Below are 23,242 nucleotides of genomic sequence, written 5' to 3'. Positions count from 1 at the left end.
GAGGTGAAACAACTGACCTTGGTCAACATAATGCAACCCTTCAACTGAATCAAAGAATAATTATAGAAGAGGGGTGTCTGGTCTGCCGAAACTTTACCAACTCTCTGCAAGAGCAATCCAGCTAATCCCACTTCCTAATCCCTTCCCATAGGCCTGCAAATTCTCTCCTTTCAGATACTTATCCAGCTCCTTTTTCAACATGACAAGGGAACCTGGTTCCACCACTATTCTTGGCAATGCACACCAGACCCTAACTACTCCCTCTGCCAAAACATTTCATGTCATTTTTGGTTCTTCTGCCATTCATCTGCATTCTATGTCCTCCACTGCCAACAGGAGGAGTTTCTATCTATTGTCCATATCCTTCCTGACTTCATATACCCCCCATCATATCTCCTTGCAGCCTCCCCTGCTTTGAGGACCAGCCCAGCTTCAACGGCCACATCATCGAGAAATTGTTCTATAATCAGATCCAAAGCAGCTAAGCACATTGGCTTGTGTACTGTTGAGGAATTCAGCACCCACAGTCCTAGGACCAAGTCCCTAAGCATGTACCATACGTCCTCAATCAGGATCAGTCTGTTCACTACGTCCATCAGCTGCTCAATACACAATATCAATACCGTCAAATCAAGCACATCATCAAAACAGCAGATGCAAGAGTGTACGTAACTACCACATTCACAGTGCCTTTTGGGTGGGACCCAAAGACAAACCAGGGCTCAACACAAAACCATGCTTAAAAGAAAAGAGACACCAAAGAAAAGGGCAAGATTGTATGGAGAGAAGCTACATGAGGCCAAGGGAGGAGATAAATCAAAGACTTTAGCAGCTCTTATTTATAAGACACAGGATTTTATAATTGGAATGACTTTGATTTTGAGAAAACCGACTCATGCTGGGTGGTGGGAAGACACCCAACATACATTCTAAACGATTCACCATTACAACTGAGGTGAATATTCACTCCACCACAACAAATCTAGCTAACTTGACAACGAATTAACTTCACAACTACAAATGAACCTGTACAAAACGAACCCGTCTCGAAATGAAACTATAACACTTATAAATTAATGAAATGTCCGTTTCATAATTTCCCAGTTCGACACCTCCTCCAAACGCACCCCAGTACATTGCCATACCTCTGCTCTACCCCATGCACCTCTGCTCTACCCCATGCTCCGTCTTCGCCCAATGACATACCACCCACCCAACCGGCCGTCCCATATCACCACCACCCAACCCCCGGGTCCTACACGACTCAATCCACCGCACCCCCCCCCCCCCCCCCCACCCCAGCCCAGCCCAGCCCCAGGCGACCCTCACCTGGCCGCACGGTGCGCACCCGGACGGGCTGCGGGAAGTGCCGGATGACGGCCCGCACATCGCGGCGGGTGAGACCGCTGACCGGGGTGCCGTTCACCTCCAGCAGGATGTCGCCGGTACTCGGGCCGAGCTCAAGGCCGCTGGGAGCGGAGGCCAACACCGGGAACTGCCCGAACTCCGCCCCGCCGCCCAGCTGCAGCGCCTCCCCGGGCACGGCCACCTCCTGAGCCCGGCTCAGCCAGTGCCGCCTCCGGCGCAACGACTTGGACATGGCGGGGCCTCGGGCCGGGTCACCGGGAGCGCATCACAGCGAGCCCCGGGCTCCCGGTCCGCGGGCTTCACCGAGTCCCCGTACCCCCCCTTCCCCTTCCTCCCGAGCCCCGCTGCAGCCGCCTAATCCCGCTCCTTCCACGGGCGCGAAGCTCCGAGTTCTCGGTGACCGGCTGCCGCTCCCGGTTCCCCCTGTCAGCTTCTCCGAGCTCCGTCGGTCCTCCGTACTCGATGATGTCATCACGTTATCAGGCGGGAATCGACGTTCCAGTTCTGGGCGGGGTCCACACAGCCAATCAGCAGCGTCGCCATCGGGCTCAAGGCCCCGCCCACTTGTGGGGGCCCCGCCCACTGCCCCCAAAAGGGGCAGTGGGAAGAGGAGGAGGGTCTCTTACCTTCTGTTTGAGTCCAGGTTCAACAAATATTTATCCTTGTTGTCAAATCCCTCCATGGCTTAAACCCAGCTCTAGAAGGACACAAGAATTAGAGCAGCAATAGCCCTCCAATCATACAACCTTCTGACATCTCTTGGTTCTCCTGTTCTGAGCAATTATCATCGCTCAGCCATTGTTGACCATGACCTTAGCATCTTGTAACATATTCCTATGTTTTAGGATTATATAAAGGAGTTGTTGTTACTCCTTTAACTCTGGCCTCTACAACCATTCATGACATTATAATTGGAATCTTGAAAGTTTGAAAAACATCTTCTGATATTTTCCATCAGAAGACCAATACTCCCTAAGATCAGAGGAGCTGCCCTGTTTCTAGAGACACGAGAGACTCCAGATGCCGGAAAATGCATGGAGGAACTCAGTGGATCCTGATGCAGAGTTTCAACTCGAAACGTCGACAATTCCTTTCCTCCCACAGGTGCTGCTCGACCCGCTGAGTTCCTCCAACAGAGTGTTGTACCGTTTCTGGGTCGGAACCAAATGAACTTTTTTCATTGTGGTCTCTTTTGTACGATAGAACATGTTTGCCAGAAGTTTTAATTTAAGTCCTGATCGCCACAAATCCACAGCACAGAAGACTGCCCCAGTTTATGATTTTTCTGCAATATAGGTCCCAATGCTCTGATTCCTCTTCAGATCGGTCTCAGCGTGTGGTGGGTAGTAAAAACCTATTAGCTTCCTCTTGTGGACATTGATGCTACTGCAGTTTCTGGGTGTCAGCTTTTGTTGTGCAGATGATTTAGGGGGTACTGCATCACTAGGATTTTACTGTCTTTGTAAGTTCAGTGAAATGTATAGAACATGTTGTTGTATTTTCAACCAAATCAGCCCTTCTTTCTTGAATTTCCTCCTTAAACCTCTTTGCCTCTCCTCTCTCCTTTAAGGACAATCCTTAAAATCTAACTCTTTAACCAAGCTTTTGTGTTTGTCAGCTACATGCTCACACATTCTAGGCTAATAAAACCACTGTGCGCATAAAAAATGAGTTAGGTTTGGAGACATGAATATAAAATCTGGCAAATGAGTGACTGAACTAAGATGTGTTGAAGGCAGACTAGTTGAGGGCATGGGAAATATGTGGTCGGGAGCAGCAGAAACATTATACTTGTTTTCACCTGGTATTCTTGTGTACAGCAAAATACGTCAGTACTGCTCTGATTGTGCTGAAGCCACACTGTTATTTGCATGTGAAGTGTGTTAAAATGAGGCTGGGAAGCAAGAACTGAGGAAATGATGGTTGCAAAAAGGCGTAGCGTTCAAAGAGAAGAATATATTCAGATTCTAGAAGGAAGCAATGAAAATGCTTTATCTCAATTTCAAGCTGATCTTGCCCTAACTTATGTGTGTTTTTACAGATGGATCCAAAAAGATTAATCCATCAATTAGCATTTTGATTATATGGAGTTTTTTAATTGTTGATAAAAAATTCATAATTCTACAGTCAAAGTTTTCATAGGGTCAGGATGATCACTCCTATAAGTTGACTTTGTGTCTCAAATGATCAGGAATATATTCTTGCTATACCATATCCAATTAAAGAATAGCTAAATGACAGCCAAGGTTAGAATACAGGTACATTATTTCATGTAAAGGAGGTACAGAAGCCTGAAGTCCAACACCCCCAGGTTCAAGAACAGCTACTTCCCTTCAAACCATTCGGTTCTTGAACCAACTGGCAAAACCCTAATCACGACAGTTTAGCAACACTGTGATCACTTTGATCACTTTGCACTAAAATGGACTTTGGTTTTTTTTGTTCTAATTGTGTTGTTTCTTGTAAAAGTTGTGTGTAATTTATGTTTAATTTATGTTTTTCTTGTGAATGCTGCTTATATGATGCTGTGTGCCTTTGATGCTGCTGCAGATAAGTTTTTCATTGCACTTGTGCATACATGTTCTTGTGCATATGATAATAAACTTGATAGGACTTGACTTGATGTAACTGGAATTATATCACTATATGTCTTTACGAATAACAGGATGCAAATTAGTGAAACTTTCAATAATGTACTAATAAACTGCATCACTTAAATGACCAGTATGATTCAATTAATAACTTGTAACTAGCACCACTAAAATAAATTAAATTTTCAATCGTATAAATGTTCTATGCAAATGCATAATTCAAAACAGAGCTGCATTCCAAGTATTTAGGTGGTTAAGCGTTCATTTGACTGGAGTTTCTGAACTATTAAGGAGATTGGATAGGGTACATATCTCGTTGGTTGATAAGTCAAGGAGCTTGAGAGAACAGTCTTAAAATTAAAGCTAGGGCTTTCAAGAATGAAATTAGGAAATACTTATACTTGCAGAAGATGGCAGAAATTTGTAATTGCTCCTGCAAATAACTATAGATGTTAGGTCAATGGTCAATTTTAAATCAAGAATCGATGGATTTTGTTAGTCAAAGGTATTAAGGGATCTGAGAAAAAGGCAGATGTATGGATTATGTCAAAATTCTGTCACGGTTGGCAAATGAGAATAGGGGTGATAAGAAACCTGCCCCTAATTTCCTTTTTTTTCAGGATAGCTGGCACCAATTTCATATCCCAGCAATTTAACTTCCCAGCGCCATTGTCTTGTGTCTATGTGCTCTGAATTACTCAATACTCTCTCCAGCAAATGAGAGAGCATCCATCATAGACAAGGGTTCTGATTCACTGAGCCCCAATCAGTTTTAAATATATTAGAATCTTGGAGGGCATAAAGGGTTGAATCCGTATACTCTAGTGAGGTGTACCCTCAGGGCCAATTTCATTCAGCTTTACACAACAACAAAAGGGGAATAAATGTTGTGCAAGGTGAAATTAGCTTAGTTAAACATATTGTGCTGAAAAAGAAACATGTATGAATAAGGCAAGGAAATGAATAGATTATATACTAGATGGTTTTCTTTTTATAAAGAAAGATGGATGGGTCATACTGTCCCTTTTTACAATGATTACTGGTTTGCTATTTTCCTTCCAGGGTCAGCTGTTCCACTCACTAACTGGGAAGGTGATCATCTCATACAATAGGTAGCTGCTAAGCAATGTACAGTATATCATGGCCACTGTGGTCTCCAGATCTTGTTCCAAGGTACCATGTAAGAATTTCCGGACTTTCTGTCCAAAAGATGAGTGAGGAAGGAAAAGGAAGATGTGCTGTTTGGGCAAAATGAAGACAAATGGAGAAGGCTTATGTAGCATGTCGCTTAATCAGTTAGCTCAAATGGCCTGTGTTAGTGCTGTGAGCTTGATGATAAGAATGATGTCGGGTGCCCTGAACTTTAGATTTTTTTTTCAATCCTGCAAAGCAATAAGGCATCACCAACATCTGATATTTACCTATCAGTTAAACATTGCAAAATGTCCCAAAGTACTTCACAGGTAAAGTAAAATTTGACACTGATCCATACAAGACAACGAAAGATTGGGAAATGTCTTAAAGGAGAAAGAGTTTAAGGAGGGAATTTCTGAGCTAGCCTTGGCTATCAATGTTGGAATGATTAAAATTAGTGGTGCTCAATAAAGAAGAAATAAGGGAACACAAATTTAGTGAAGGATTCTATGGCTGGGAGAAATTACAGAGGTGGGGAAAGGCAAGGACATGTAGGGATTCTCTTGATGTAATGCATAAGGCATTAAAATATGGAATAGACAGGCTGAATCAACATTTTCTTTTATTTTAAGCATTGTTATGAAAAAAAATCAGCTTCCTTTTGTTTGGAAGCTTGCGACACATATAAGCAGAAAGAAAAGTTTGCAATATTATGGAATCTCTCATAATCTCAGGATGTCCTAAAACATTTTACAGCCATAATACATTGTTATAAGTGGTAATATTGGAAATGTGAATTATTGCACACATAAGTATCCTAGAAACAGCAAGATGATCATGACCTTAGTGGTATTGAATGAAGCTAAATATTGAACAGTGGAGAAGTCCCCCGTCTCTTTTCCTTTCTTGCACTGTTTTATTTATTTATTTATTGGTAACTTACAGTAATTTTTATGTCTTGCACTGTACTGCTGCTGCAAAACAGCAAATTTCACAACATATGTCAGTGATAATAAACCTGATTCTGATTCTGATCTTCATGCAAACTTTTACATGTGTTGGAGAGAACAGACAGGATTTTGAATTAACATCTCATCCACAAGACAATACCACCAATTCCTTTTGTCTTCACCTAGACTACGTGCTTATTTCCCTGGAGTGGGACTTAAATACACCATCTTCTGTCTCAGAGGCAACAGCATAACAACACCATGGCTAAGGTTTAACATAAGGCATAACACATATGTAAAATGTTGGAGCAACACACTAGTTATTTATGATCAAATTGCAATAAAACTCAGTTTTTCTACGGTATTTCACCAACCAGCTATGAATATTAGTGGAAAACTACAGGATAACTTTAACTTAGCAATTCCTAAGCTGCCTACAACTAATTGATGCTATTCATGATTTATGTCCCGGGTCAAGGTCTAAGAAAATTCATTATCTGATGTTTGGAGAATTCGATTGGTCAATAAATTGCTATTGAAAGTGCAAGTACTGGATATGTCAATGAGATTAGTAGTCAGTTCAGATCTTGCAAGGAGAAAAGGAACAGGCAGTGGAGGCAAATGACGCAAATGAAATGATCAGGGGTTTATACATTAAAAGTCAATGCATCGAGAGCACACTTCCGTACGTGTTGCATTCACCTTATGTAACGATTCATTTTCACACTTCCTGCATCTCACTTTTTTCTAACACCCCTAACCCTCACATGGTACTGTGGAAAATCTGTGAATGACAAATGAATTACATTCTCTAAGAATACAATATGGGGATTAATGTAACGTTAGAGATGGATAGAGCGTGCAGGGACATATTCAAATATAGAATACAGGGATACATGGACAATACAGAGAAGTATTAAAATTAAGGCTGGTATATAAATCAGAGATGTATGAAATATGCAGAAATTTAATTATCTTTTTTTGTTGCTTCACAAAACGTTCAGACCGTTGACTTAGCCAACATTTAATGCCCATCCAAAATTGCCTTTGAGAGGGCAATAAATGATTTTATTGAGCCACTGCAGCCCAAGATGCTGCCTGGATTAGAGGGTGTGTGCTACAAGAAGATGTTGGATAAACTAGGGTTGTTTTCTCTGGAGTGGAAGTGGCCGAGGGGTGACCTAACAGAAGTTTAGAAAATTATGAGAGGCATAGATAGAGTAGACAGCCAGTATCTTTTTACCGGGGATAAAATGCCTAATACTAGAAGGCATGCATTTAAGGACAGATGGGGAAAGTTCAAAGGAGATCATCCAGGACATCTTCAAGAGGCGGTGCCTTAAGAAGGCAACATCCATCATTAAGGACCCTCACCACCATGGATATAACCTCTTCACGTTACTACCATCGGGGAGCCTGGAGTCCCACAACACTCAACATTTCAGGAAGAGCTTCTTCCCCTCCACCATCAGATTTCTGAACAGTTCATGAACCTATGAACACTACCTTGTTATTCCTCTTTGTACTATTTATTTACTTTTGTAACTTATAGTAATTTTTATGTCTTTATGTCTTGCATCGTACTGCTGCCACAAAACAACAAATTTCACGACATACGTCAGTGATAATAAACCTGATTCTGATTCTGAGATGTGTGGGACAAGTTTCTTACACAGAGTGTGCTGGGTGCCTGGAATATGCTACCAGGGGTGGTGGTGGTGGAGGCAGATACAATAGAGCTGCTTAAGAGGCTCTTAGATAGGCACATGAATATGCAGAGAATGGAGGGATATGGACCACGTGCAGGCAGAAGGGATTGGTTTAACTAGGTCTCATTAGCTTAATTAGTTCAGCACAACATTGTGGGCCAAAGGGCCTGTTCCTGTGCTGTACTGTTCTATGTTCAGTGGTGTTAGGTAGGGAAGTCCAAGATTTTGATCCAGTAACAATGAAGGAATATTAGGGCATCCCCAAGTCGGGATGGTGTGTGACTTGGAGAAGAACTTGTATCTCATGTTGTTCTCATCTACCTGCTGCCCTTGTCCTTCTTGATGGTCGAAGTTGTGGGTTTTCAAGGTGTTGTCCACAAAGCCTTGCTAAATTGCTGCAGTTCATTTGTAGATGATACACTCAGCAGCCATAGTGGCCTGGAAGTGGAGGGACTGATTGCTTAGGGAGTTAGATTAGTTGCCAATGAAGTGGGCTGTTTTGTTCTGGATGGTGTTGAGTGTTGTTGGAGCTGCATTCATCATGCTAAATGGACAGTATTGTGTCACATTCCTAATGCATCTGGAATACTAAACAAGCCACTCACTGCAAGATATCCAGCTTGATCTGTTCTTAGAGATACAGCAATTGTGTGCTTAGTCCATTAGTCTGGAACTCAGGATGTTGATGGTGGGAAATTTGGCCATGATGATGCTTTTGAATGATGATAGGAGGTGGTTACACTTTTGTTGTAGACAGTCATTTCTTGGCATTTTAGTGGCATGAACTTTACTTGCCACTTATCAGTTGCGTGCCTAAGTGTTGAGGTTTTGTTGCCTGCTAGAAGGGATTGCTCCATTATCTGAGGAGAAGAAAATGGAAGTGAACAAGTGCAATCATAAGAGAACATTCCCATTTCTGACCTTACGGTGATCAATGATAAAGTATTCCTTCAGGTTGAACACCACTTGAAAGAAACACGCTTGGTAGTGAAGGCAGAGAACGTGCTCCAGGTGGGGAACTTCAATGTCCATCACAAAGAGTGGCTCAGCAGCACCTACACTGACTGAGCTGGCTGAGACCTGAAGCACAAAATTGTCAAGTTATGTCCACAGCAGGTGATGAGAGAAGGAAGACCAGGTACAAACCCACTTGACCCTGTCCTCACTGTTGCTGATGCATCTGTTCATGACAATGTGACCATCTCAAAACCTTTGTGGAAACACAGTCCTATATTCACCCTGAGGAAGTCTCACATCCAGACACTTATCTCTTGTGAGAGTTGGTTGGATTCTGCAACTGTTGACACTGTTCAAAATTGCAAAACAATTAATTCTGCATGTTGTTAATCACACAAAAACAAATTGTAAACAATGGTTAATAACATCGCTGTCAATTCACAGCCAATTCTACTTCTGAATGTAATACCATGTGTACCAGACCATGCGTCAATGGTTCATGCATCATACCATCAGACATCACACAGAGTCAGTGTGAGAAAAAGGCTATGTTTGGGCAGCACACACTGTTACAAATATAATCCCCAATTCTGAGCACAGGGCAACTCACAAAGAGGTGAATAAAGTCCTCATTCCTGAGTGTGAGTCAGCATGCAATATGGTGAATATGGTCTCCAATATCATCATAGGGGACAGGCAATGTACTGAGTAAAATCCATAACACTCATCTGCTAGAGTTCATTAACACAATTCCTTGAACTTGATGTTTCTGTTTGTTATTCAGGAAGTCATATATCAATATAACTGCCAGCAGGAGTTTGATTACTTTCCCCTTTTTTTTGCTCCGAGCACTAAGCTAAGATTAATGATTATTGAACTGGACATAACTTGTAATGAACAAGTCACTCACTTTTGCACTCCACTTCTTATACACAATATTCTGATTTTCAAGGTGTTATCCTTGATACAGTTAGAAACAAGCTTAAGTAAAAATTGCAGTTTGGAAGTTGAATAACAAACATCTCCCGGTTACAGTTATTGTGTATTATGTTGCTGGTGACATGTTCAATGATCTGTTGTATTCAGGTGAGGCAAGTGACCTCCACATTGATTCCACTGTAAATATCTCCCGGGTGTTCATGCATTGTGCAATCTAGGTCAACCGTCACAAAATAAATATAATGAAGTCAATGAATGCAATCCATTGAGCAGTGTGTTAGTGAGGTGTGACATTACAATGAATAAGTGCACAAAGTGTGACAGTGTAGTATGACAGTGCATTACAATGACCCTCTATGTTAATGAAACAAAATATTGCATCAGGTCAATTGTTGGTACAGTATTTGCATTTGTGGACTATTACAGAGCATTAATTCAATGGTCCATGAATGGTCCAGGAATCCATTATTCCTTTTTATGCACTATGTATTTATTTTGTAATTTATAGTAACTTTATGTCTTTGCACTGTACTGCTGTCACAAAACAACAAATTTCATGAGATATAAGTCAATGGTAATAAACCTGATTCTGATTCTGGTAGATTACATTGGTGTGACAGTGCAGTACATACGGTTACATAATATGACAGTACGATATGACATTGCTGGTTGTTCATATAGTATGGCAGTGTGGTGTGTAGTAAGATGTATTAATGTAGTTTGACAGTGCAGTGTGTAGTGGAGTCTGTTAAAACAGTTTGTCAGTATAGCGTGTTAGTGCAGTGTTAGTAGAATCTGTTAGAATATTTTGTCAGTGTAGTGCCATAATATGTATGACAGTGCAATGTGCAATTGCAGTACTTAACTCCAGTGTAACTGTCGTGTGACAATGCAATGAATTAGTACACTGTGATAGTGGTGCCTGATGGTGTGATGAATCAGTGAACTGCTTTAGTATTATGTGACAGTGATGTGTAACAGTATTGTATGTTAGTGAACTGTGACAAAACGGTATGGGGGTGCAGTGTGCAGGAGAACCCATGTCACTACTTTAAAGAAGAGCAAAGTCCTGACCAACGCGGGTGTTAGTTTATGGTACTCTCTGAAGTTCTGTCATTGACTAGCTGGTCCTTTCCATATTGGATGTATATATTTGGTATTTGTAGTCTTCTGTAGTGCTTTTAACTAATAAACGTTTTATACAAAAAAAAAGTCCTAACCAAAATTTATCTTTTAATCAACGTCAGATTTAACACAGGTCATTAGATTAATGCATCATTACTGTTTTTGGGAGCCTGCTGTGCACAAATTGACTGTCACCTTTCCTAATAATACAACAATAACTACCAAAATACACGCGTTCATAAAATTTGGTTGTTTTGGGAAAGGTGTTGTATTGATACACATTCTTTCTTTCTTGGATGTAGGAAGGATGCAGAGGAAAACAACCGGACAGAGGTTCTAATTCTTCAACAATTTTTGACTCGTCTTTTTGATCTATTGTTTGACTTTGGCACTTGGCCACCTCCTTCACAGATTATTGCAATAATTCTTAGGATCTAGGCAATCATGGCAAGGTTGACACTTTATCCTCTGGTTGTAATAGTGACTGTCTTGAACTGCTGCAGCCTGTGTGATGAAGGTGCCGCCATGGTGCTATCAGATAGGAATTTGACCCAGCCACCATGAAACAATAACTGATACAACCCAAGGCAGAGGGTATGTGATGTGTAGAGAAACTTGGAGGTGCTGCTGTTCTTTGCAACTGCTGCCCTCGCCCTCAGTGATGGACAATGCAAGGTTGGGACATGCTGGTGAACAAGTCCTTGGTGAGTTGTGATACGGCTGCGGATGCCACATTTTGTAACTGGTGCACCAGTGATGAAGGAAGTGAAAGTTTAAGCTGGCGGATGGGGTACTGATTAAGTGGACTACTTCATCCTCATGATGCATTGAATCTGCACTCATCCAGGTAAGTGGCGAACACTCCATTATACTCCTGGCACCCCTTGCAGATGATGGAGAGGCTTTGGGGGATCTGGGGACTCTTATCATTTCTATCTTCCTTCTAGGCTAATGGTTTCTGCTGGGTGCATTCTGTTGGGACAGAATCAGCTACGTATCAACATGAGAGACTATCGTTGGTCTCCTGATCCCCATGGGCAGTGGAGCAGGGTAACTCAGAGCTTGGATCTAGAATTGACACAGACCCTGTTTCTACCTTGAAAGGAGCATGGGTCAGAGACTGTTGCCACAACTCAGTCTAGCTTGGTTTCCTGAGCTAAGGATTGTAGAGTTTACCATTATGAAACAAAGTTTAGGCATAATGTGTTCATTTATAAGGAAACATTGCACATCATTTTTATTTCACAGTTTCAAAATAAACAAAGATAGACAGGCACACCTCTGTTTATATATCACTTTATCACATCTGTTAGCAATATCAATGAATTACTTTTAAACTGAAATGGGTGTTGCAATGTAGGAGAAGGTTGTGCCAAAGTACATACAGAAAGATCATCAAAACAGCAATGATTGGCCAGTGTAGTTCCCTATTGCAGCTCAGCAGGTTGCTCTCTTATTCAGAGATTATGGGATCAAATCCCTCTTCAGAGACCAGAGCACTTAACCTAGGCTGACACTCCTAGTGCAGTACTAAGGGGGTGCTAAACTATTTGAAGTACTGGCTTTTGGATGATATTAAGACAAGCTCCTGTCTGTTCTCTCAGTGGATGTAGAAGATCCCATGGCCCTATTTTCAAGGATTAGAGTGACTTTCACCTTGGTATCCTGAGATCAGTGTTTGTACTCCAAGAAATGTTGCCATTGAAAAACTAATTATATTATACTTTTACCTTGGTGTTATTTGTGAGAGCTTGCTGTGCCCAATTTGGCTAGTGCACTTCCTTCCTGCAACAGTGACTGGACTTCAAATAGAAGTTAATTGGTTGTAAAATGTTCTAGGACATGCTGAGGTCAGAAAAGGTCCCTTTCGTCTGGGAGTTGAAGAAACCTTGGAAAGTTCAGGAAGGAATATGAGCCTAGGTCACTGGCGGGAACCCCCAGTTCTGTCTCCTGTAGTAAATGTGGGAATTTTTAAGTCCACCTGACAAGTTAGATGAGTTTGACTCTTCACCTGAAAGATGGCACCTCTGTCAAAACTGATCTCCCTTTCTTGGCACATCTCCAGATTATGTGGGTGTTAGGTGGTCCAAAATAGGAGATTTCTTATACACAAGAGCCTGCTCGACTGCCAGCCTAAACATTCATTCACTCAACCCCTGGTGTGCTGTAGCCCTAGTAGGTACTATCCACAAAATGCACGGCACTGACTTGCTTCACTTCCTCTGATAGCACCTCCCAAACCCGCAACCTCTACCATCAGAAGCACAAAAGCAGCTGGTGCTTGGGAATACCACTACTTACACATTCCCCTCCAAGATACAAACCATCCTGACTTGGACTAATATCCCCCTTCTCCTTCACCAACATTGGGTCCAAATCCTGGAACTTCTAATGAGGAAGTAAAGGGTTAAGAAACCGTGACTGACTGTATCTATACATATAGCTGATGGAAAAATAACATGCAAGCAAGAGCAGGCAAGCTACCGACTCAGGCTAGGTGATAATTGCTGTGTCCGGGACCTTGGCGGTAGGCCAATATATTAGACGATAAGGGTGGTAGGTGTAATAAACAGACTGGAAGTAGCTTGTTTTAAACAATGAGGGTGATACCTGTCTTTGAATCTCTTGATTATAACTCAATTATGTTGGACAATAGGTGCGATGTCTGTCTTTGGTTCTCTGAGGCCTGACCAAAACTCGTGGAGCTGAATTCATTAAGCGTGTGTGAAAATATCTTTATAAATTACTGTCTGCTGCTTTGGACTGCGGAGACTTCCAATAAAGACTCTACATGAGAGTTTGAGGAGAATTCTCCCACAGTATACTGCTAATAAACACGCTTTATCGAATCAACCTTGTGTCACTGTGTTACTTTGCAGGGGACAGAAATGGGAACTCAAAGTCAGGACAACACTACCCCAACAACATTGTGGGAGTACCTTCACCGCAATGACTGTGGCAGTTCAAGAAGGAAGCTCACCACTACTTTCTCAAGGGTAATAGGGGATGGACAATAAATGATGGCTTTACCAGCAGTGCCAAGATCCTGGAGTCTGAGTTTTAAAAAGGCAGGACAAATACTTGACTTGGGTTTGATTTGTGAGTGGTTATGAGATCTGTTCTGGGGTGGCGATTCATCATGTGAAAGACAGCAGATTTGTCATCGAGGCTTGCCAATGGCCATCTATCTTCGGCTGTTTAAACCTGATCTATCCATCCATTTGCTGCCTCTGAGATTCTTGCCTTATCCCTTAAGCATATTTGAATGAACTCTTGACCCCATCCCACTCCTCCCATCAGCTGCCTGTCGCACTTTCTGCCCTGCATCTGCTCGGCGCTGTATCATTTTCTTCCGAATTCCACACACGTCCCTCCCCACCCCTTCCACCCACACCAACATTCCTAACAGCACCAGCTGCCTGGTGCCAGGATCTGACTCACACAGTTCCTCTGGAGACTGTGACTGAGGCTGCTGAATCTTCGCTCCACCAGCTCTGAAGCAGCCTGAGGAGTCTGCAGAAGGTACAGAAGTGAAGCAATTTAATCAGCAGTGAATTATACAGATGCTTCCAGAAGTGAATGCATTTATTATTAATGCACAGTTTTGAGCGTTCTTTGCTCTCAAGAGATGGTTGTCCCAAACCTTAGATTCTGCATCTAACTTTGCATTAAAATGGTGCCTCTTGTGGTTTCCCAAAGCACTTTAAATCCAGTGGAGATTCATGGCTCCTACATTATGGAAAGAGTGCCAGGAAATACAGATACCGTATTTTGCCCGTCTGCTGCATGTTCAGAGACACTGTCTGTGCCTCCCTGAGCTGATTGAGTTGGACTCAGGCTGACACTCCCAGTACAGCACTTGCAGATATGTTGCACCATTGAACGGGATATCTTTCAAGCATGATCCTGAACTGAAGCTCCGTCTTACTGCACAGAGTGAGAGATCCCATGGCACTGCTTTAAGAATACCAGGAGAGGCATGCCTGTTGTTCTGCTCAGAAGTTATCCCTTAACCAAGAAATTAAAAAAAAAACAGAAGTGCCGGAGCCTCCAATGTATGAATTGGCTGCAGAGTTATTAAAACAGAGAATTGTACGGATCTTCAAAAGTACTTAATTGGCTGTAGAGCACTTTGGAAAGAACTAACACATACAAAATGCTGGAGGAACTCAGCAGCATCTATAGACAGAAATAAACAGTCGACTGGTGTAGGGTCTCGACCCGAAACGTTGACTATTTATTTCCCTCCGTTGATGCTGATTGGCCTGCTGAGTTCCTCCAGCATTTTGTGTGTATTGTTCCAGATTCCAGCATCTGCAGAATCTCTATGTCTTGGAAAGAACTAAGACTATGAAAGTTAATGCATAAATCTAAGTCCCTACCTCCAACTCCTTGTCTCTCATTTCCTCTCTCTCTCTTTCTCTCTCTCTCTCTCCGTCCCCCTGCTTTCTTTCTCTCTCTCTCTCTCTCTCTCTCTCTCTCTCTTTCTCCCTCCTCCTCCCTGCCCGTCTCTCTCTCTCGCCATGCCTTTCAGTAATTCAGGGGATTGCAATACTCATCTGTGTTGCATACCACCAGCTGCCAAGACCTGGGAGACATCTGAGTGCCTGAGATATTGAATGAACAATGTGGCAGTGAAATTTGTAGAGGATTGAAGACAATCTTTGCTCTGCTTTTTACCCACAACACTGCCAGACATAATCCCTGCCGTTGCTGGATGTAATTCTCATCTCTGCTGCATGTTCTCCCCAGCTGCCTGGCATACATCCTCATCACTGTTACACACAACGATCATCTCAGTGACACACAATCTTCGCCACAGCAGCACATTGTCCTCATCAGTGTCCTCATCAATGGTCGGCACTTGAATGACACAAAATCCTCCCCACTATTGCCACACGGTCTTCACCACTGCAGTCCCACAATCCTCACCTATGCTGCCACACCATCCACATTGCCCCTGTACACTTCCCTCTCTACTGAGGGACAGGCACGGTAGTGTAGCGGTTAGCATAATGCTATTACAGCTCCAGCGACCCAAGTTCAGTTCTGGCTGCTGTATGTAAGGAGTTTGTACGTTCTCCCTGTGACTGCGTGGGTTTCCTCTGGGTGCTCCGGTTTCCTCCCGCGTTCCAAAGATATACGGGTTAGGAAGTTGTGGGCATGCTATGTCGGCGCCGGAAGTGTGACGACACCTGTGGGCTGCCCCCAGAACATTCTACGCAAAAGATGCATTGCACTGTGTGTCTCGATGTACTGCACATGTGACTAATAAAGATATCTTAATAAAGAAATCTTACTGTTGCACACTGACCTCACAATCTCCGGACACAGTCTTCAGCACTGCCACACACACATGGCTTCATTCAGTCCTCACCACTGCCCCACAGGACCCTTGGCACCATTGGGCCCAACCCTCACTATCGCCGTCCACAGCCTCTACTTGTTTATCGCAGCCAATGGTGGAGGGAGTTAATATTTAGGGTAGTGCTGGTCGTATCAATCAAGTCAACTGCTTTGTCTTGGATATTGTTGAGCTGCCTGAGAAACCTTGGAGCAGTACTCATCCAGGCAAGTGGAGCAACATACAAGATGTTGAAGGAACTCAGCGGGTCAGGCAGCATCTATGGAGGGAAATGGACAGTCAACGTTTCGGGTCGAGACCCTTCATGTGGACTCAAAGGTAGAGGGGGGATAGGCAGTATAAAAAAGTGAAGGGAAGGGGTGGAGCAAGAGCTAACAAGCTATAGGTGGATCTGTGTGAGGAAGGGTGTAGGCAGATGGAAGAGGGGAGGGTGGAAGTAGTGACAAAACTAGAAGGTGACAAAGAGGTGACAATGATGGAACCTGATGGTAAATTGGTTTATTATTGTCACATGTACCGAGGTAGAGTGAAAAACTTTGTTTTGTATGTCATCCATACATAGCATTTCATTACAACAGTGCATAGAGGCAGTACAAGGGAAAACAATAACATAACGTGAAATAAAGTGTTACAGTTACAGAGAAAGTACAGGCAGACAATAAGGTGCAAAGTCATAACGAGGTAGATTGTGAGGTCAAGAGTCCACCTTATCGTACTAGGGGACCGTTCAATAGTCTTATAACAGCGGGATAGAAGCTGTTCTTGAGCCTCGGTGGTACATGCTTTCAGGCTTTTACATCTTCTGCCCGATGGGAGAGGGGCGAAGAGAGAATGTCCTGGGTGTGTGGGATCCTTGATTATGTTGGCTGCTTTACTGAGGCAGCGAGAAGTGTAGACAGAAGAGGGAGAAGAAGGTGGAGCATGGAATCAAGTGAGGGAGGTGCGGAGGACAGACGGGAACGGTGGGGGGGAGGGGAACCAGTGGGAGGAGCGTGTGGGTGATGGGCAGATGGGGTGGGTGGAGGAGGGGAAAGAAACAGGGTGATGGGGGCTGGGGTGAGTGTAGGAAGAATTGTTTTTTTTTAGCAGTGGAGGGGTCAACAGCACTAACCTATCACACTCTGACCTTGTGCTTTGTAGATGGTGAAAACATTTTGGGGTTCCAGGAGGTACGTCATTTGCTGCACGATACCCATCCTCGGACCTGCTCTTGCAGGCACAGTAACAAACAAGCTGAAGCAGGATTCTGGAAGATGCAACATCAGGTGGCATCTGTACGTATCACTCCAATATCAAGGATTGTCCTGAAGTCACCAGATAATCATTAATAGGCACTTCTTGATAGGCACCCCATCCACATCCATTCATTCACTCCACTACCGATGCACAATAGCAGCAGTTTGTACCACCTACAGGATGCACTGCAGCAACCCATCAAGGCTCCTTAGACAGCACATCTAAAAGCAGGACAAGGGCAGCAGAAGCACGGGGAACATCACTGCCTGGAAGTTGCCCTCAAAGCCACTCACCATCCTGACGTGGAAGTATTTTGCTGTTCCTTCACCGTCACTGGGTCAAATTCCTAGAACTCTCCCTAACAACATTGTGAGTATACCCACATCTCAAGGACTGCAGAGCTTCAAGAAGGCAGCTTATCACCACCTTCCCAAGGGCAACCAGGAAAGGGCAATTAAATGCTGGCTTAGCCCGCGAAGGCCACATCCCTTGAATGAATACATCGAAGAAATCTTTTGTATGCAGCAGCAATCAAAACCAGGACAAAAACCATAGAAGCATTAAAAAAACTGAGGTGGAGTTTACAGGGATTGTGCAAAATGTCTTTATAGTTGTGCAGGTTGGATAACAATTCAAGCTTTCCATAAAATTCATTGATATAATCACAAAGATAAAAATTTCCATTAGGCAGCATAATATAACTTAATTGCTTCTATTTTTTTCATGAAAAAGTATTCCTTGGTGAATGGGAATGTGTGGAGTGATGAGGATGAAAAGACCCTTCACAGGATATGGACAAAATTAGGAGTGGGCAACAACATGGCAGATGGAATTCATTGTGGAAAGATGTGAAGTTATCCACATCGGTGGGAAAAACAGAAATACCAGTTACATTACGAAAGGTGAAAGATTGGGAAATGTTGATGTTCAAAGGGGCCTGCATGTCCATGTACACAAGCTACTGAAAGCTAAAATGAAAGTGCAGTAGGCAATTAGGAAAGCAAATGATATGTTGCCATTTTTGCTGGAGAATTTCATTATAAGAGTAAAGAAGTCTTATTAGAGTTAGGTAGGGTCTTGACGACACCACACCTGGAGTGTTGTGTACAGTTTTGGTCTCCACGCCTAAAGAAAGGCTATTTAGGGAATGCAGCAAAGATTCAGCAGAATGGTTCTTGAGATGGCAGGTCGGTCATATGAATAATTGAGTAGATCAGGCCTCTGTCCTCCAGAGTTAAGAATGAGAAATGAGTTCATTAAAAGGTACAAAATTCTCAGAGAGTTTGACAGGGTCCACGTGAGGAGGATGTTTCCCCTGGGTGAGGAATGTCAAAGTAAGGGGAAGATCATTTACATCTGAAATGAGGAGAGATTTCTTCATGCAGAAGGCTGAGGACCTTTGGAATTCTTTATCTCTGAGGATTGTGTAGGCTCAGTTATTGACTGTGTTCAAGACAGAGAACAATAGATTTCTGGTTACTAATGAACTCAAGGGATAGGGGAGTGGCACAGGAAATTGACTTGAGGTAGAAGATCAGAACTTGTTGAATAGCTGCTGCTCCAATATCCTATGTCATTATGTAGCTAAGCAGTATGTTTTTATTAATAATGCATAAATAATGAATATTAATAAATGTATCCACTTTTCTGCCTGTGAGCAACCTGACTTATAATCAATAAAAATGACTTTAAAAGCCATACGGTGCTACTTAATAGTCTCACTGATTTACAATAGCCAGTTTCTTACTAAATTATAGGCCTTTTGAAATGAAAACTTTATAAAGTGTGCCTGGTAATAACTGTTCGCCCAAGAAATGAGTAAAATCTGAAGATCTTTACCAAATTGGTGCAATTATTAGAATCTCACAATGTCGCTCCAGAGGAGTGGGCCTTTCTGATGCTGAACTAGTGTATAAGATGGAGAAAACTCAAACGTTAAGTGGTTTGGTGGGAGGTGGGAAGCAGATAGTGACACGTATATGTTTAATTTCCAGAAGTCTTTGGGACTGCGTTGTTCAATTTCATTCCAATTGTGCCGATGTAACCTGCAATAATGTGAGTCTGGGTGTCTTCTGTCATCTTCCTTGAATGGTTTTGTTCATGAATTCCTAAAACATCAAAGGCTGACTGACAGTCAAACTCAGTGCATTCCAGTAATGATGTCTGAGTGTGCGTCAATTGGCCTCAGGTGGCTGGGGAGTTGTGAGGATCAGGGAGACGGGAACATGGGGGTGGGGGTGTCAGAGATGGGAGGTGATACGATCACATCGTGAGGAATAGGTCCATCTGAAGTTGGCAATCCAGTAACTCAGAACACTGAGAAGTTTCCTGATGTGATATTCCATTGGTGGTGACTGACCTACTGTTGGGATTGGTTGAGGTAGGAGAGCGAGGTGGAGAGATTTCAGTGAGTTAAGAGGGTGTGCTTCTTGTGACCGTGGACAGAGACACGATGGGACTAATGACTTGCTGGGTGTTTACAGTGATGTGCCAGAGCTTTATAATTAGCTCAGCCCAGGGCTGGCATCAGGAATAAACAAGACAAATTAGAGGGTTGTTCAAGGTCAGCACACAATTGCCATAGGAACTACAAGTGGCCTGGTGAACTCAATACAATGAATTCTTTCTCCACATGGACTATGACGTGTGGCTAATAATTAATTGTTTAGAATTAATTGATTTCTAAATATATTTGAAATAAAATCTGGTCTTTTAACTCCGCAGTGTTTTTAGATTTGATTGTCAGAGGACTTCATTGGCCATTCTCCTGGCCCTAGCTGCTCCTTGTGAAATGGGACATCTTTGATTTCAGCAGTGTGACTGTTGAACTGCTGAGGCTGGGGCTGAGCAATGGCGAGGACCATGTGGGGCTGTGATGAGGATTGTGTGACTCCAGACTTCATGGCATCAGGGTGAACATGGGCAAGGAAACCTCTTCCTGGATACCACCTACCATCCTCCCTCAGCTGATGAAGCAGTTGGCTCCATGTTGATAAACACTTGGAAGTAGTACTGAGAGTAATAACCACACAGAATGACCTCTGGTTGGGGTCTTCAATATCCATCATCACCACTGACTGACCTGGCTGAATCATTAAGGACATGGTTGCCAGTCTGGGTCCTTGGTACTGAATGAATTAGCCACAAGAGATAAACCCTACTTGACCTCATCCTTTCAAATCTACTTTTGCAGATGCAACTGTCTATGATGGCACTGGTAGAAGAGACAACCACACAGCTCTTCTGGAGTTAAAAACCCACTGAGGATACACTCCATCATGTGGTGTTGCCCTCCAATCATGCTGTTTGGGATAGACTCAAAATGCAAGAGATCTGGCAGCTCAAAAATAGCATCCATGGGGTCCTGTGGAGCACCAGTAGAAGAATGGCCATGACCACCACTGCTAAACTCATGGCCTAACGTCCCTCGCTCTTCCGGGGACAATCAAGCCAGAGGGTCAAGCCAGACGAGTGCAGAAGGGCTTGTTGGGGGCAGCATCAGGTGTACCTAAAAATGAAAAGCCAATCTGGTGAAGCAGTAACACATGCATGCTAAACAGCAAAAGCAGCATGCAGTTGGCAGCTAAGCACCTTCACAAGCAACAGAGCAAAGTTCTGCAGTCTTGAAACTTGACAATTAATCAGCTAGTGGGAGGAGGACGCTCCCATTCTCGGTGAAGACAGGATCCAGCATGAAAGTGCTAAAGAAGCCAGAAGTTGATTCACTTCACATTCCCATCAACTCTCCACATTCCTCCCAGATCCTACCACTCATCCACGAATCAAGGGCAATTTGGAATGATGATTTAACCTACCAAATGCACCTCTTTGGGAAAAGGGAGGAAAGCGGAGCACCGCACGCAGTCACAGGGACGACATGCACACTCCATACGGACAGCACTGGAGGTCAAAATTGAACCTGGGTTGCTAGAGCTGTGAGGCAGCATCACTACTAGATGCACCACTGTGTTGTCCCAATACGTTGTTCATCTGTCTGCAACTCCCTTCCCAATGATTGCAATATCTTGCCAAAGATTTAGAAGTAGAAAACCAAGTGAACCGCTTTCACTTGTACGTGTGTTCTTGCACCAGTGCGAACGTGAATGAGCTGTGGATCAGGATGAGACAGAGCTGGATTATATTTATGCTACAGCATTGTTTCAATGGGGCACAACGTAAGTTTGAGGAACAACATCTCATCTACTGTGTTGGCATGTTGCAGCCTTTGGGACTCAATACTGAATTCAACTATTTCATTAACAAAGGTATTCCCTTTGTCCTATCCACCCTCTCTTTGAGGACATCAGTGTCTTAGAGCCTCCAGTGACCCAGGTTTAATTCTAACCTCCATAATGTTTAAATTTATCACAAAATGAAGGCAATACGCAGGATAAAGGAGACTTGGGCAAGTTCTGTTTGCAGCTGGTTACTCTATAGCCCCACCTGGTGTTTAATAACGTAATTGATAGAAAACCCATTAACCATAGGTGATTCACTGCCTGAGATCATGTTTATCTATGTGCAGGATCATATTGTTTCTTCCACTGTGGTCCCAGGTATAATCTTCTGGTGGGATTCTGACTCCTGGTATCTTACTGAGTCCCAGGGCAGTGCAGGGTCTATTCTAACATGAATAGCTAGTTTCTCCGAGAAGGCCTTCAACACCCTGTGAAGCTGTGCCCCCTGGCTATCAAACCTTCCATTTAATTTGGAGTTTGTGAATAAGTTACATTTGCTAACTTTAAATCAAGTGTGACTCTTCAGAATCCAGGGAACTTTGGAAGAGTGCCACTAATGGATCCACTATCTCTGCAAGCACCTCTTTTAAAACCTAGGGTATAGGTCTTCTGTCAAGGGACTTTGTTGCCTTTCGGTTCCCTTAACTTTCTCTTTATTAGTATCGATCAATTTAAGTTTCTCACCACCATTCCATTTTTAGTTCTCCAAATTTCCAATTTATGCACTTGTTTCTGCCTATGTTAAGACAGGTGTAAAATATTTGCTTAATGTCTTGGTCATTTCCCTATTTCTCTTTATTTTTTTTCCTGCCCTTTGCCTCTAAAGAACACATTTTTATTTTTGCTGTTCTCTTTTTACAAACTAGAAGCTCTCCAGTATATAAATATGCATTTTATAAATCTATTATTTGGTAATTTGCTCATATTTCTGTCTTCTCCCTCTTTGTCAGTGTTTTCTTTTGTCACCTTTTGCTGTTTTCTAAAACTCTCCTAATCCTCAAGTTTATTAATCTTGACAGCACGTACACTTCTTTTAATCCAAACAATCCCTAGCTCTTTATTTCCCGTGTCTTCCTTGGAGTTAGTTTATTTTAATGAAATGAATGTGTTAAGAATTCTGGAATATTTCCTTTAATGTTTGGTGTTATTTACTTACAGACAAACCTCACTTTACTCTTCCAACACAAAAAGTGCTGGAGGAACACAGCAGGTCAGGCAGCATCCGTGGAGGGAAATAAATAGTTGACATTTCGGGCCGAGACCCTTCAACAGGACTGGAAAGGAAGAGGGCAGAAACCAGGAGGAGGAAGTCGGGGGAGGGGGAGGAGCACACGCAGGCAGGTGACAGGTGAGTCCAGGTGAGAGGGGGCTGGTGGGAAGGTGGGGGACGGGGAGAAGATGTAATAAGCAGAGAGGTGATAGGTAGAAGAGGCCAAGGGCTGAAGGAGGAGGAATCCGGTAGGAGAGGGCAGTGGACCATGGAATAAAGGATGGGGGAGGGCAGGAGAGGAGATGGGCAGGTCATCAAGGCGGGGAAAGGGAGCCACAGGAATAAGGGAAGACAAAGGGGGGGGGGGAAGAAAAAGAAGGGGAGGGGTTACCAGAAGTTAGAGAAATCGATGTTGATGCC

At 43.1% G+C, this 23,242-nt stretch overlaps 1 protein-coding gene across 6 annotated transcripts in view; it reads right to left on the bottom strand.

Moving 5' to 3' along the window:
- Window positions 1-1,779, bottom strand: part of magi3a (membrane associated guanylate kinase, WW and PDZ domain containing 3a) — an 86,274-nt gene extending 84,495 nt beyond the window's left edge. For all 6 annotated transcript variants that reach the window (XM_052034629.1, XM_052034630.1, XM_052034632.1 and 3 more), the window contains exon 1: window positions 1,330-1,779. In XM_052034629.1, coding sequence (XP_051890589.1) covers window positions 1,330-1,600 — 271 coding nt within the window. In that variant the 5' untranslated portion in view covers window positions 1,601-1,779. The remainder of the gene's footprint in view (window positions 1-1,329) is intronic.
- Between the last annotated feature and the right edge of the window lie 21,463 nt (window positions 1,780-23,242).

The sequence above is a fragment of the Pristis pectinata genome, chromosome 20 (assembly GCF_009764475.1).
Source record: "Pristis pectinata isolate sPriPec2 chromosome 20, sPriPec2.1.pri, whole genome shotgun sequence".
NCBI classification, from domain to species: Eukaryota; Metazoa; Chordata; class Chondrichthyes; order Rhinopristiformes; family Pristidae; genus Pristis; species Pristis pectinata.
Note: the sequence above shows the minus strand (reverse complement) of the source record. Positions and strands in the feature narration are given on the sequence as shown.